The following is a 16,565-nucleotide window of genomic DNA, read 5'->3' on the forward strand; positions in this document are numbered from 1 at the left end:
CTATACGGCCCCTCCCACCCCACCTGATGGCATTTAACTCACAGAGTTCTGTGAGATTTAAATACATCTACAGGACTTGGAACAGTGTCTGGCAGAGGCGGGGCTCAGTAAATCTGTCCTCGATGCCTCCCCATATCAACAGTGAGGTGGCTGCCTGCACCCCCCAGGCGGGGTGAACGTACAGTCCAGGGCTGCGCATGGGGTGGCCCATGTCCCTCAGACTGTGAGAGCGGGTCAGGCTCAGCGGAGCCAACTAGCATCAGCCCTGGACTTCTGCTGGAAGTTCTGGGAAAGAGGAGCTCTCTCCGGGTTGGGGCTGCCGAGGAGGTGAACCTGGCGCAGCTGGAGGGCGGCTTCATCACCACATGGGGAGGCCTGCCTGAGCAGGAAGCCAGCAGAGGGGAAGGCAGAGCCCTGAGGGAGAGAGGTGGATCTTGAAGGTGTCACCTAGGCCCCTGGATCCAGACGCGTCTGAACCACCCCCTTGGACTGTCTGGTTACAGGGACAATCATTTCTCTTTTTGCTTTCAGACTTTCAGCTGGGTTTCAGTCACCTGCAACCAGGCGAGTCCTGACTGACTGGTGTGTGCTCAGAAAACGTGCACAGACTGTGACTGAGTGAGCCCTCTGAGTGGGAAGGGCCTCGCTGCCCTGTAGGACCATCCAGACTTGGAGGGATTCTGCATTTGGCCTGGGAAAGCACCCTCTCCATTCTCCGCCCCCCTGCAGGGCCTGGCATCCGAATCTAGGTTCCTTCCAAAGGAGGATGAGGCTTGGCTCAGGGCAGGTGTGCAGCTGGCTGAATCGTAGTTTTCCTCTACCTGAAGCAAACCTCCCTCAACAGGGAAGGTCTCAGGTTCTGCTTGGAGCTGGGAAATGGGAAAGGCGGTTGAGTGCTAAAGTCCTGGAATGAACAGCGCACGGGGTAAGATGAATGCTTTTATCATTTCCATTTTACAAATGAAGACACTGAGGCAAAGTTACCTGTCCTCAAAGCTGGGGCTCACCAAACAGAGCTCAGAACTCTTTCTTGCCCCAAGACATTGCTTCATCCTCCTTAGCCATTTTCTTTCTGGTGGTCTGCAAATTTTTTCGGGCTTTCTTGCCCTTTCAAGTCCGGATACTCGAATTTCTTATAATTACTCATGCCTTGCTCTTAGGTCACAAAGAAGAATGTTTGGCCATACCTGGGTCTGTGTCTCTGCTCTATGCTGTACAAGCTGTGTGTCTTCGGGGAGGGGGAAGGGTAAGCTGGGACGAAGTGAGAGAGTAGCATGGACATATATACACTACCAAATGTAAAATAGATAACTAGTGGGAAGCAGCTGCATGGCACAGGGAGATCAGCTCGGTGCTCTGTGACCACCTAGAGGGGTGGGATAGGGAGGGTGTGAGGGAGATGCAAGAGGGAGGAGATATGGGGATATATGTATACGTATAGCGGATCCACTTTGTTATACAGCAGCAACTAACACAACAATGTAAAGCAATTATACTCCAATAAGGATGTTAAAAAAAAAAAAAAGCTGTGTGTTTTTGGGCCAATGTCTTCACCTCTCTGGGCCTTGGCTCCTTCAGCCATGGCAGTGGAGATGGCAAAACCTACTCTCAGCCTTTTAATGAGGACTGAGTTAATACATGTAAAATGCTTAAAACAATGAAGACCTTTTGAAGTGCTCAATAAATGGCAGCTTTTATCATTCATTTCCTTCAGGAACTATATTGTGTAGTATTTCTTGAAATAAAATAGAGAAAAATGTCGCCCAAATAAGTAAATAACACAGCTTTGAAAACTGCAATATCACCTATTTTTCTCTTTTTGCTTTTTAATTTTGCAGCCTTTATCCATGTTGGCAGAGAAGTAGCAAGAGGATGGGGTTGGGGGGAGGGATGGTGCCTCCTGCTTCTGACCACGGCAGGCGAGCTAGTATCAGGTCACCCCTCCTGTCGAGAGCACCTAGAAATGATTGAGAAAGACAAGGGAGTTGTAACTGGGGAGTTGCTTTTCTCCTCAAGGAGTGTACTGACTGGGGCAGCTGAGAGGCTGAGAAGCTGGCAGGGCTTTGGTGTCTCAAGGTCTGGGGGAACGAAAATTGGAGTGAGGTCTGACCCATGGTGGCGGTTCCTTAATAAAACCCCAGGCTTGAGGTGAGACTCTAATAACTGTGATTAATGCATTCAAGAAATTAGATAAGAATTTCAGCAGGAAACTAGAAACTATAAAAAATAATTAAATGGAAGTCCCAGAACTGGAAAATATAATACTGCAATTAAAATTTGTAGTTGTTGGATCACAGGTTCCAAGCCACTGCCTAGGTTCCGGTCCTAGCCTCAGCCTTTACTATTTACAGTGCTGGTCCTTGTTTTTCTTTTACTGAGAAGCAGCTTTGGATGGTCTTCTGGACACTGACGGTGATGATGATGATAATGAAAATGATGGCAGCTACCACTTCCTGATCACCTGCTATGCTCCGCCCTCATTACCCACGTGATTTTGCAAGTGTGAGGTAGGTATTATTATTATTCCTGCATAACTCATCAGTGCAGAATGGGAATTTGAACCTGGGTCTGAGTCCAGAATCTCTGCCATGCCTGGACTTCCCATGGTTTCCTGGGAGGCAGTGTGGTGCTATGGCCCAGAGCATGCGCCCTGGAGTCAGACCTATTAACAGGATGCTTGCTTAACCTCCCTGGGACTCAGTTCCTACTTCATGGAGTTGTGTAAGGATTAAACGTGGCAATAGATGTGTGCTCAGCACCAGATGTCATGATTATCATTGTTGTTACTAGAGTTTTGCATTCTAGAAAGCCATCTGGTCCAGTGGACTCCCTCTGGTCCTAACCAACTTGGGATCACATGGCTGGTCAACCATTGAGGCCAACAGAGGTGCAAACCTCTCACACTTGGAGAACGGGGGACCTTCAGAGACCTCGTTAAGCTTGGTCAGCCATGTTCTGATTGTTCTCTTGTTACTTCTCAGTGAGTTTCTGTAGCCAAGAGCTTTCCCAGTTAGGCTCCAGTGATACTGAGGAGAATGCTGTGGATACCGCCTTCCCCTCCCCTCCCCTCTCCTCACTGTTAAAGATCTACATGGAGCTTTTGGACAGAGGACTGACCTCCAGCTATTTTGGAAGGGCCTATCTTCTATCAGGGCTGATTCTGGTCTGAGCTGAGAGTGTATTTACTGGCCAAAGTCTGCTCCAAACTAAACATGCCATCACATTCCTCGCAGCCTGTAACCTCCATGGGGAGAAGCTGGGGGCCATAGTGGAGCGAGGAAACCTTATCTGATTCCATTTCAGCAGGATTCCGCTTCACTTGGTGGGGGACATGGGGGAGAGAAAGGAACAGATAGTCTTAAAATGAGCTGAATTAAAGATCACATTTGATGCATTTTCTGCAATGATAGGTAGAGGAGACCAGGAGATTGACAAGTGAAAAAGCACACATTTTAATGTGGGTGTGCCTTTGCTTTTTTCTACTCATAAACTTAAAAAAGACTTGTTTTTTTTCTTTCCTTTCTTCCTTCCTTCCTCCCTTCTTCCCTCCCTCCCTCCCTCCCTTCCCTTCCTCTCTCCCTACCTCTTTTCTTTTCTCTCTTCTCTTCTTTGTCATGATATACTTACAGTAAACGGCACATATTTGAAGTGCATAATGTGATGTTTTTACACACCCACCCACACGTATACATAAACACACACACAAATATATATTCATGATACCATTATTATGATCAAAATGAGGAATATATCCATCACTCCACAAAGTTTCCTCATACTTTTTTGTAATCTCTCCCTCCCATCCCTCCCCACTTACCCCCTACATCCCCAGACACTCACTGATCTGCTGTCCAGTCACTATAAATAGCTTGCATTTTTTAGAGTTTTACACAAATGAAATCACACAGTATGTATTCTTTTTTTGCCTGGCTCCTTTCACTGAGCATAATAATTTTGAGATTCGTCTGTGTTGCTGTGTGTGGCAGTAGGTCCTTACTTTTTGTTGCTGAGTACTGACTAGTTCATTTTACGGATGCACCACAGTATGTTCATCCATTCACCTGTTAAATGGACCTTTGGATGTTTCCAGTTTTGGGTAATTACAAATAAAGCTGGTACAAACATCCAAGTACAAGTCCTTTTATAGACACATGCTTTTATTTCCTTTGGGTAAATTACCTAGGAGTGGAATGGCTGGATCATACGTTTAACTTTTGAAGAAACCGCTCTCCAAAATGGCTTTACTCTTTTACATTCCCACCAACAGTGCATGTTTCAGAACATTTAAGGAAGAAAGAAAGTCGTTAAGGTAAAAAGTAAAACTTCTTATAATTCTACCTCCTAGTGATTGGCCTGCTTAACTGTTTCCTATAAATCCTTCCAAGGTTTCTTTGTTGTTGTTTTTTTTATGCACATACAGAGCCAGACTGAGACACAGAGGTGCCCTGGGCAGGCTTATAATTTGGCATCCCCTCAACTTGATATTTTAAAAACAGTGGTTCAAAATTTACTTAGGCAGGATGTGGAGAAACTGATTTTCTGTTAATAAAATAGATCATTCCTCTTTCTTTTTGAAACAAAGAATTTATTACGTACACAGAATGAAATCTGACCTTTTAACTTACTTGGAATTGTCCTGGAATTGCAGTCGTCCAAGCAGTCAGTTTCTTTTTTTTTTGGCCGCGCCACGTGGCACGTGGGATCTTACTTCCCTGACCAGGGATCGAACCTGTGTCCCCTGCATTGCAAGCACGGAGTCTTAACCACTGGACCACCAGGGAAGTCTAAGCAGTCAGTTTCTTGGGGGCTGTATTATGGGCTAAGATTCAGGTGACGCACTAACAGATCACTAGGTCTTGGGGAGGCACACATCTCTGACCAAGGATTAAGCTGACAGACCACGGACCTGAGAGGACCGTCGCCTAGCTGAGCTGGACTCTGGCACAGTGGCACAGCCTAGAGTTGCTCCTAGTGCCGAAGAAGGGAATGTTCTAGTTTCCCCCAGAGGAGGCTATTTCCCTCTGAGCACTGGTTACCACAGGTCTGTCCCGCGTGGAAACCTGAGTTAACTGGCACTGTGTTTTGATCTAGTTCAGTGCTGTTGGGGTTCCCCTTCTAGACTAGCACCCTAATAGGCTGCCTGGCTGATCAACTCTGTGCATATATTAACGTGTACTAGTGTTTTTTTTTTTTAATGTGTGTACAAATTGAATCATACAAATTCATTTTGATCTGTAACTTGCTTTTCTTTTTCCCCACGTAACAATAAGTTCTGAGATCCTTTTACATCAGCCTATGTAGCTCCATCCCATCCTTTTGTAAAATGTGGCAAGGCGGTCCACCAGATGGATGTACTGTAATGTGGGACTTGGCAACTTTCATGAGCACAGGAATCGCCTTGGGGATCTTGTTAAACTGCAGCTTTGGATTCAGCAGGTTCAGGGTGGTACCTGAGGTTCTGCACACCCCCCGGTACTGCCCGAGCTGCTGGCGGGACCACACGGAGGAGCAAGGCTACAGTGCATATGAGGGACCCACCAGTAAGGGGCATGTAGCTGTTACAGACAGTGCAGTAAACACCCTTGAATATCCAAAAGGAGCCCTAGAGAAGGCTTTAGAGTCAGAAGACACAACGTTGAGCTCTGACCCTCTAGCTAACCACGTGGCCTGGAGCCTCCTTCCCGGCAATTCAGTGCCTCCACTCTCTTAGACCCTAGGGATAAACAGTCCCTGTCCTTGAGTGCTCTGAGAGTAATACTACTAATCCTGGCCCGCGGAGCAGTGGGGGCGGAGGGAGTGGATGAGATAAGGATGGAAAAGGGCTTTGTCAGCTGTCCAGCCATCCACAAAGGGGCAGTTCTGTTCCAGTTGGAAGACAGACTGGGCTTGCCAGGTGAGCAGCGGCTAGACAGGGTTTTCTTTAGCTGAAAAGTGCCCTGTGGCATTTGTCTGCACTTTAAAAAAACAAACCAGACCTACACATAAATCTGCCAAAGAAGCCAAAGCCAGACTGTGTGGGGAAGAGGGCCCAGTCATTTGCAAACTAATTTTTCTTTTTTCTTTTTTTTTGGTGATTCCAGCAAGTCTGGGGTGCAGTATGGGGCAGTGAGTTCCACCTTGGGCTGGGAAGGGAAGGCCTCGAGCGAGGAAGCCAAGGTCCTCAGCAGACCCTGACTCCCGCACCTGCTGAATGAACAACACAGATGTCCAGCGGATAGTGGCCACTGCCTTCATTCCTTTGCCATCGCTGGACAAACTGTGCTCCTGGAAGTCAGGGCTGTGGGCTCTGAGAGCCTGATGAGCTTAGAGACTCAGAGCTGGCCTCTGGAGTTGGTGAGACCAGGGTTTGAATCCAGAATCTGACACCTCATTCCCAAGGGACTCTGAGAAAGTGAACTGATTTTTTTTTTTTGCAGCCTCAATTTCCCTACTTGTAATATTGGGCTGATAACAATAGCACCAAGCTCACAGTGTTTTTGAGACGATTAAAAAAGATAACTCACGGACGTGCTTAGCTTAGTATCTAGCACTAGGAAGTGGCCAGTTACTACAGCTGTAGGATCAAAGGAGAGAATAGAGCTAAAACCACAGTCACGTAGCCCATTGTGTGAATCCAGTAAAGAATGGCTGTCGTGATCACTGCTCTGCCCATTTTGATTTCCACCTTAGGAGGTGGGTGAGTGGGGTGAAGATCTGTGCCTTCTCCCAGCAGCCGCCTCACCTAATCTCAGGGCAGGGCTGGCTAGTGGGGCCCCGGAACACTGCAGCTGCCTTTTGCCACCTTTTTTGGGGAAGGCCAGATCTCCCAGCAGCCCTCCCCGCTCTCCCCACCAGAGTGGGCTTCCTTCCAGCACCCCACTCACATGGTCCCAGGACCTTTGCAGTCGGGGCTGGCAGTGGAGCGTGAACCCTCCCACTTCTCCAGGGAGCTGCGAAGAGAACCAGTTCCTCTTTCTCTAGGGGGTGGAGACAGAGCAAATATTCTCGTTTACATTTTGCTCTCTTTCTTTCTGGCAGGGTGTGGACATTGGTGTAAAATTACAGCTGAGAAGGACCCTGCCCTGGGGGAAAGATGCATCTGGGGAGAACAGAAATTTATTTTGCAAGTCCTGGTTCTTCATCTTCGCCTCTGTTCCCTTTGGAAAGCAGGCTTCTAAACCTGGAACTTTCAGTCTTCCTCTTTGATGTCCACTCACATTGTCACATAATCATGACAATAATAGGAGTATCAGCTCTCTCAGCTGACATGTACATGCTAAGTGCTATACATCTAGCTTCCCATTTGTCAGAAACTCCTAGGAGGTACATTGTTAATGTAGATTACAGGTAAGGAAATAAAGTCAGGGGCAGCTGCAGGTCTCTGCTCTTAATCATGACTATTGCCTTTCTTAGTCTTTACTTAGTATCCAGTCTCTGTCACTCTGTGACCTTAGGCATATGACTACTCCTCTCAGCCTCAGTTTCCTTACCTGTAAAATGGGGATAATAACAACACCTCCTGGAGTTGTTGTGATGATTAAATGAGAATAACACTACTTAAGAAGCAGAAGCTTCTGTTATTATTATTACTATTACAACTATACTACCACTATTATTATTACACCTCTTTTTTTTTTTTAATTTATTTGGTTGCATTTGGTCTTAGTTGTGGCAGGCAGACTCCTTAGTTGTGGCTCACCGGCTCCTTAGTTGTGGTACGTGAACTCCTTGTTACGTACGGTGTGCACGTGGGATCTAGCTCCCAGACCAGGGATGGAAACTGGGAAGCTCCCTTTTACTTTTTAAAGGGTACTTAATAACTCTTTGGTGTCATTAGAACATTTAAAGTTACAGTGTGGCTCTCATCATACTTATGTTGGACAGTGCAGGCTCTGTTAGGTCTTAAAACCCTTGCATCTTGCAAGGGGACAGAGATGACAGTTGCCCTCCTTCAGCAAGTGAAAACAGCAAGTAAACTTCAGCATAAAACAAGCATTGGGACCACACAAGCTGTGAGGGTGAGGGGACTGGGGGATGGGCATGCTTTTTCCAAGTTGGAGGGGAGAGATGAGAGCACTGCCTGAGCAAAGGCCTGGAGGTGGGATTGGAGGAACTTCTGCACGCTTGCCTGGGTAGAAGAGCTCCCTCCAATCCTACTCCCATGGGCTGACCTGGCAAATCGCACAACTTTGAGAAGCAGGCTCACAGTGCTCCAACCTTCCACCCGATGTTCATCTTCAGGTACAGGTAGACTCTTCCTTGTGGATGTCTGTGAATTTGCTGTTGTCTTGTCAGGTCCATCCTGACATGTAGGGGTTACTGCTTGACTTATGTTTTCTTTGTCAGTTCCTTCTGACTGGGATCTCGCGGGGCTGGAACAGATTGGTGTCAACATCTGTGGGTAACAGACATGGAGAGGAGCCTTGGCTTCTTACAGAGACAGACTGGAGTCTGGGAAAATGCAGCTAATTCTAGATTTTTCAGCGTCTGGTTGAGAAGTCTCTGTTAATTTTGCCCAGTTTTCAGTTACATTTATTGAGCGCTGATGGTATTCCAGGCACTCTGCTAAGAGTTTTGCTTGCATTATTTAATAACCCCAGGAGTTGATGTGTTGGCTCCATTTCCCGGATGAGAAAACACGCTTGCTGAGGTTATTTGTTCGAGGTCATCGAGCCAGGATAGCCAGAATTCACACCGAAAGCCTGAGCCTTTTGCTTCCCTATACTCTTCCATTCTGGATGGTTCCACCAAGAAGAGATCAAAGAAGCCTAGGAAAAAAATTTAGAAAACAGATTGGGTGTTTGAAGTGAAGGCCTTGTCAGCAAAACTGTGGAATGCATTGGCTAAAACGCTCCCTGCAGAAATGTCTGCCCTGAGTTGTTCAGCCCTCATCTTTTATCACATATTGATAAAGAGCCATTTGAAGACCTTGTCTGCTTCCTCTCCTTGTCACCAAAGCCACTGACCACCCCCCTCCACCAAGGTTGCTGAATCCCCTTCACTCCCCATAAACTGCTTCCTAGGGAACTCTTAAGTGTCTTCTGATTGACTGGAGAGAATCACCAGCTTCATCCTAAGACAGGGATGTCTCAGCTCAGAGTGAAGTGGACTGGATATTTAGATGCAGAACTTATTTAGTTATGTGTGTCAAGACCTGGTGAAAACAGAAATATCTCATAAGAAAGGAGAACCTTAGTACATTATCAGCTGCTGAGTGAGCTGAGTTGATCACATTAGCTCCAGTCTCACCTAGCAGGGAGGAGGTCCCCTTCGGAGTGAGACGCTGGCTGATAAGTTTTGATGGATGCCTTTGGATGGAGGAAAGCATGAGGAACCAGAAGCCTTGGGCATGGGGTAAGTAAGATTACCTAAACTGCCTCTAGTGAATCTGTTGGTCAGATTGTGTGGACAAAGGCAAGGCCCAGGCTGGGAACAGCATGGGGTCTTTGAGGCATAGTACAGACTTTGGCGTTAAACCCAGGTACAAGTCCAGCTTTGTCTAGTGCTTATCAGCTGACCTCCAGCACGTGTCTTCACTTAACCACTAAGGAGGGGAATGAGACTTCAGATACTTACTGATCCCAACAATGGGCCAGGGCCAGGCAATACTGTCTTTCCCCCAAGGTGGTTTTGAGCATTTCCAGTGCGGCAATCTGTCTGAAGAAAGCACTTCACCTTGTATACAAATGACCTGTTACAGAATGTCACCACAAATCTGCTGACTTCTCCTAGGGCTGGAAGCCCTTGATATGTATTCATCCTGCCCAACCCCTCTTCCCAGCTGGGTCCTTAAAAGGATTAGAGGGGGCTTCCCTGGTGGCACGGTGGTTGGGGGTCCACCTGCTGATGCAAGGGACGCGGGTTCGTGCCCCGGTCCGGGAGGATCCCACATGCCGCGGAGCGGCTGGGCCCGTGAGCCATGGCCGCTGGGCCTGCGCGTCTGGAGCCTGTGCTCTGCAGCGGGGGAGGCCACAGCAGTGAGAGGCCTGCGTACTGCAAAAAAAAAAAAAAAAAAAGAATTAGAGGAAGATGTGTCTGTGGATAACCTGAGATGACAGCATGAGAAAGACTCTGCCTGGTGTTGCTGGTTTTGAAGTTGGAGGAATAGGCCTCAGACAAGGAATTTGGGAAGCTTCTAGAAGTTGGAAAAGGCAAAGAAACGGGTTCTTCCCTAGAGCCTCCAGAAAGGAATGCATCCTGCCAACTGCTTTGATTTTAGCTCAGTGAGACCTGTGAGGGACTCTAAACTACAGATAATAATGTATGTTTTTTTTGAAGTTTGTTTATTTTTGGCTGCGTTGGGTCTTCGTTGCTGCACGCAGGCTTTCTCTGCGGGCCTCTCCCATTGCAGAGCATGGGCTCTAGGTGCAAGGGATTCAGTAGGTGTGGCACACGGGCTTAGTTGCTCTGCAGCCTGTGGGATCCTTCCCGACCAGGACTCAAACCCGTGTCCCCTGCATTGGCAGGCGGATTCTTAACCACTGCGCCACCAGGGAAGTGCCAACAATGTGTGGTTTTTTCAAAGACAAAGTTTTGGTAATTTGTTACAGCAGCATTAGGAAACTAATATACACAGCAAATTGTTGTTCATTTCTATCAGTACCATTAAGCTGTCTGTGATAGTTGATTTATACTTTTCTCTCCTATTAGTCTATGAGCTCCTCAAGGTTAAGTTATAAATTTTTCTTATTTACCATTGGTTGGCAGGCGCTAAGAAGGCTGGCATAGAGTAGGCACTCAATAAATGCTATGAATGATATTATAATTCATATGAGTTTAGTTAAGATGAAATGTAAGTTGTCCATTTCCTTCACGGTGTCCCCAGCGCCTAACACAGAGGCTGGCACACAGCAGGAGCTCAATAAAGCCCTTATTAAACCTTACTGAACCTGTAGGTGGATGAAATACCCCTCCCCGCCAACCCCTCCCGCGTGAACCAGACGGCCGTCCCTGCCCATTCTGTCCAGGTTCCTACCTCTGCACGTCCCCTCACTCTGGGTCCGGGTGACCCTCTCCTGGCGGGTCTCCCGCCTAGCTTCCTTTAGCGGAGGCTGTGAGCACAGAGCGCGGCGTCCCGGGACGCCTTGCAGTTCGCGGGACGCAGTGCCCTCTTTGAGCGGCAGGGGGAGAGCGTGGCCCGGGAACTCCCGCCAGAGGGTTGGGACGGGGCGGGGCTTCAGGGGCGGGTCGGCTCAATGCGCAGGCGCGGGGCCAGACGCCTCGCGCGGCCACGGGCAGGCGAGCGCAGAGCAGCCCCGGCCGCGGCTTCGGAAGCACCGAGTTCGAGCCCCGCTCCCGCTCCCGCTCCGCTTCGGTTTTTCGCTTCCCCGGCCCCTGGGCCTCCCTACGCCTGTCCCCGGCAGCTCGCTGTGCATATTGCTCTCTCCGCCGCCAGGATGCCGGTGACTGAGAAGGACCTGGCGGAGGACGCGCCGTGGAAGAAGATCCAGCAGAACACGTTCACGCGTTGGTGCAACGAGCACCTCAAGTGTGTGAACAAACGCATAGGGAACCTGCAGACCGACCTGAGCGACGGGCTGCGGCTCATCGCGCTTCTGGAGGTGCTCAGCCAAAAGCACATGTACCGCAAGTACCACCAGCGGCCCACCTTCCGCCAGATGCAGCTCGAGAACGTGTCCGTGGCGCTCGAGTTCCTGGACCGTGAGAACATCAAGCTCGTGTCCATCGGTGAGTGCCCTGGCTGGGCCAGGCGCCGGCGATGTACACCTCGCGCCCCCGCGCGTGCGACCCCGCGGGGGCTGAAGCTCCCTGTCGCGCGACCCCACGGCGCCCAGCAGCCGCGGGCTGAGTGTGGGCTCCGAGGCCGGGGGACGTCGTCCCCGAGGGATGAGGACAAAGGGACCCTAGGCCCCCTCCTGGGAGCCATCCCCTGGGGTGCTGCTGTCGTGTGAGAGTTCCGCGCCGTGCGCCCCGGCAGTGCGTCTCTGGGGGGCGGTGGGTTGAAGGTTCGGGCTGGGGCCGCACGGGGAGAAGTGGAGCTGTGGCACTTCTCTGCACCTGGGGTGCCTCTGCGGGAGCTGGGGGACTGGAGACCTCTGGTCCGCCGTCCCTGGGGCTGGGGCCCTAGTCAGACGCTCCCCGGAGTGCTCGCCCAGCTGCGCCCAGGCCGCTGCGCTCGGCGGCCGCGGAATGGGCGTTGGCTCGGAGGCCAGGTAGGGAGGCCTGGGGAGGGACTGTTCTCTGAACTTGGGGCCCTCCCGCCAGGTGGAGATGGGGACCTCGCCGTCGCCGAAAGGCGTGGGGGCCCCGAGGTGGGAAGGGGAGCCTCGGGGGGGGGTGTCTTCCCCGCTCCCTCTGCTCCCAGCTCAGCTCTGGCTCTGCGCCGCGGCTGCTCCGCCGCTGAAGGTATAATTTAGAGATGGTGGTGGTCACAGTAACTGCCGCCTTGTAGGGAGTTCCAGCTAGTGCGCAGCCTTCTAACAGGCTTCCAACAGCCTTATTTCGGTCCTTACACATGCTGCGAGCTGGGGCGTCATTAGACCCATTTTACAGACAAGGAGGTCCAGAGGGTTAATGGGCTTGCCCAAGCTAGCGAGGGTCTAGCGGAGAATTGAAGGAAGTGGGTGACAATTAAAGGAGACTTTGCCTTCCTCTCCCCGCCCTCCCCGCACCAAGATCTTCCTGAGAGGAGGGAGGGAGTTGGTGTCGGGTTCCTCTCCCCCTGGAACTGGGGAGGAAGAATGAGAGTGAGGTCCCACTATGACCTGGGCTGGTTGAGGGCTTCGGGAAAGGTCACAAGGCTGCTGAGGGTGGAGGCCGTGATGGGAGGGGCAGGGGGTGTGTAGTGTGCGAGTGTGTAGAGTGTGTGTGCAGAGCATGTAAGTGTGCAGAGAATGTGTGTGCACCTATGTTGTGTGTGTGTGTTCTGCTAGGTGAGCCTCTTGCCAGGGAGGAGCAAGGGCTGGGTCTCAGGTCTGTTCCTGAGGAAACCAGGCCTTAGAGTGACCCCCTGACAGGAAGAAAGGGCCATGGGTGTGGCTGCTGGGACTTTCTCCTGCCTAGGACGGGTTCCCTTTAGGCTGAGCCTCCTCCGTCCTCTCTCCCGTCCTCCCCCACACCTGTCCTGGCAGGTAGGGCTGCTTCCTGGGTCCAGGCAGCTGCCACGGCCCAGTCAGCCTCCCCAACGAGGGCAGCTTCTCTGCAGAGGGAAGCCGGGTGGCACGCTGTCTTATTTTGTGGGCCCATCTCGTGTAACGAGGGAAGGAGAACCTCAGATTTCTGTTGGAATTCTTTCCTTTGCAGAAACCAGCTTTCCCTCGGAGGAATCTCAAGGGCTGGCTGGGCTCAACTCGGATCTCTTCTTTGCTTTAAAACTGTATATTTATTTAATTAACTGAACAAAGAAACTTAAAGTAAAGCAGGAGTATCCAAACATGACATGAAATCTCTTTAAAAAGCAAAACAAAACAAACAAAACCCAAACCACAGCACCAGAAAACCCTGGACTGCCTAATTTAGCAACTGTTTATGGAGGCTGCAGCTGCCTCCAGCATGGTTCCCCATCAGTGCCCCGAAACTGGGGGTCTCATTCTAGACTTTTTCTGGTCCCTTACTTTTCCTCCTTGATCCTCATGCTTTTCATTCCTGAACCCAACCAGGCCCTAGCGTCTTCCATCGTCCTGACGTGCCAGGGTTCGCCTCCCCTTCCCTGGTTGTGGCCTATGGACCTCTTCCCACCATGATTTACATCATTTTATTTTATTTTTTCCTTTTAAATAACTTCTTGGATCATATTCTCCAGGGTGGCATTCATGGGTCAAAGGTTGTGACCACATTTATGACTCCCGTCATTGGCTGCCTAAGTGTTCTCCAGAAGGACCTTACAACAAACAGGTTTTCCAGCCTCTGGAGGCTGGAGGGAAACTTGCCAAGTGCCAGGACTCCTGAGCAGGTAATGCCTGAGGCCTCTTCCCTCTGCTCCTGAGGCTATGCTGGGTAAAGGCCCTTCAGAAAAAATTCACATCCAGCGTGGACTTCAGTTCAAGCTTTCACTGCCTACGCTGTGTTACCTTGTGCTGACAGTGACACGTGCTCCAATTTGGGGGCACCCACTCGGTGTTAAGCGTGTTCTGTTCCTCACCCACCCCATTGATCACCACCTTGAATCCTTGAGTTCTGGTTTCCTTGTTATATGATGATCTGCTTTTAGCAAGTCCCTGGGAGGGTTAAGGGCTTGCCCCAGTCCTGGCCAAGTGCTTAGAAAATGTTTGTTGTTATTACTGCGCTGGTTGTTAGTGTTAGTACGTCCATTTAAAGTTGGGGATACGGGAGGGAAGTCACTTGTGGAGGTCACCCAGCTGGTAAACCAGGTCTGCCGAGTTGTTGAAATTGAGCCTTAACTGACCTACCTTTCAGTGTCAGAAATGAGTAAAATACAACCAGTTTCCCGCCTCAGAAAGCTCATGTTAACACCAAGTTTTGCAAGTCCGGGGTGTTGGGGTTGTGGCTGGACATCCACACGTTGAGCGTCTGGCCTCGAACAAAGCAAGGCCTTAGGTGAGGGATGAGGTTGGTCCTCTGAACTGTGATGAGGGCCCGTGAGACGAGTGTTGTGTCGGGAGGTGCGCAGACTCAGGTTGCATATTGCATCTTGTGTTGAGGTGAATTTGCTGGGGGAATGGCCGCCTTGTCTTCACTGGTTTTTTTGGTCTGTTTTTTTTGAGATTTCCTGCTACTCACAGGATAGCATTTCACTTCCATAATCTGGGAAGATATCTTTGAACTAATACAGGGTTTTGTATACTCTGGATAACTCCCAGCAGTATTTCATTGTGGGAATCATTAGAGTTGGGTTATAGGCGCCAGCTGTGTGACATGAGGTGGTCAAACGTCGCCAGAGCACTGTGGCTTTTCTGCCTACAACTCCCTGAAAGACAGCCCTGGCTGTTCACGTTTGTGATTCCTTGTAAGGTGGGCCCATCCTAGGCTCCATCCCCAAGTTAAAGTTCCTTCTTATATCCTGGGCAGTTCATAGTGAGGCCTCAGCATATTTTAATTCTAGTTGTCTGCCAGGAGCTGGCAGGTTTATTTACTTGTTTTTCCAAAAGCCTTTCTGCAGCACAGCCAACTTGGAGAAGAAGGGGTCTCCCAGCCCAAGAATGACAATCAAGGCAGGCTAGAAGTTTGGGTGGTGTGTTTTGGCTTGATCCTTTACGAAAAGGAATTCTTTCCTTTTTAAAGGATGTGGTCCGACCCTGATGTTTGCTTAAGGTACCTGTGCCAGGCCAGCACCGCAGAGCGGGCGGGGTGTATGTTCCCAAGACCTCGGGTCACTGGGTGGAGTTTCCAGGGTGGTGGGTCACCCAACCACTCACCCTGTTTTCCTTCCTTGTGTCCCACCCCGACCAAAATAATGCACAAATAATCCTAAATTCTGCTCTTTTCTGTAACTACTTAGCAAATGCCAGTGTGTCTTTCAGGCAATGTAGTTCATATCCAGAGAATGCTTGAAAGGTAGCAACGTAGCATGCTTTGTCAGAATTAACAAGTTCTGGGCCATTTGGAACAAAGTAACACATTGGTGTGAGCTAATTAAGAGCTCTGATTCTTGGTTCAAATCCTACTTGCCTCGAAGTAGCTATTAAGAAATTTCTGTGCACTGGTCTCCTTATAACTTAAATGGGGATAATAACTACCTCCTTTAAAAGTTGTTATAAAAACTAAACAAGCTAACATTTTTTAAAGTGCTCTGAACAGTTCGTGGCACATAGTTGGTGCTGTGTGTTTGTTAAATAAGTAAGGTGCTGTCCAGTAATAGTCTAAAAAGTCACGCTGGAGGGTTTGCACGCTGAAAGGACATTTAAAATCGGCACCACACGGGGGAGACCAGCTTGGTTGGCTAATGTTGATTCCTGTTGCTGTAATAGGGTTATGGACTGCCCAGAGGCTGTCCCCTCTTTGGAAGGGGGTGACCCCTGGTTATGTTGTGGCTGCCTCCAGGGCCCATTCACACCAGCTTTGTTTCTGAGAGGTGGATGGGAGCTCGGAGCGGCTGGTCATTCCAGCCTCCCACCCGTTCAGGAATCTCTGGGCCAAATCATTTCCAGATGGCAGCTGGGCCTCTGCAGGCTCCTCCAGCACCGGTGGGGCCAGCATGCCAGTCAGCAGCTGCCTTCATTCTTGGAGAGTCTGTGCTGAAGGAGAGCTTTGATTTGGAGCCAAACTATGTCTCCTGGGCACTCCCCCTTCACCCTCCACCCGGGGAGGAGGGTCCTCGTTCTGTGCTGTGAGGCCGTGTCATGGGTTAGTTAAGGATGGCTGCCTTGCTCCTTGGGCAGCGGATGCTCAGGTTCGGAACCTTTGGGCCCTGCTTGTAGTGGCTGTGTGGCCAGGGTACCTCGTCATCCTGCTTTCTCTATAAGCAGCCTTCGGGTCAGCACATGCCTGAAGCTAGTATAGCCTGAAGCTAGACTGCCAGGATTCTAATCCCCACTCTGCCCTCTAACAGCTGTGCAACTCTGATCCAGTGCATTAACCTTTCTGACCCTCAGTTTCCCCATCTGTAAAATGGAGGAGAATAATAGTTCCTATCTTAGCGTTGCTGAGAGCATTATATTTGATTTGTT

At 49.8% G+C, this 16,565-nt stretch overlaps 1 protein-coding gene across 3 annotated transcripts in view; it reads left to right on the forward strand.

The window, feature by feature from the left end:
* Nucleotides 1-11,246: 11,246 nt before the first annotated feature.
* The window catches only part of FLNB (filamin B), a 138,086-nt gene continuing 132,767 nt past the window's right edge, over nt 11,247-16,565 (forward strand). For all 3 annotated transcript variants that reach the window (XM_082662603.1, XM_082662604.1, XM_082662605.1), the window contains exon 1: nt 11,247-11,667. In XM_082662603.1, coding sequence (XP_082518729.1) covers nt 11,376-11,667 — 292 coding nt within the window. In that variant the 5' untranslated portion in view covers nt 11,247-11,375. The remainder of the gene's footprint in view (nt 11,668-16,565) is intronic.

Source organism: Grampus griseus, assembly GCF_964374135.1.
Source record: "Grampus griseus genome assembly, chromosome: 10".
Taxonomy (NCBI): Eukaryota; Metazoa; Chordata; class Mammalia; order Artiodactyla; family Delphinidae; genus Grampus; species Grampus griseus.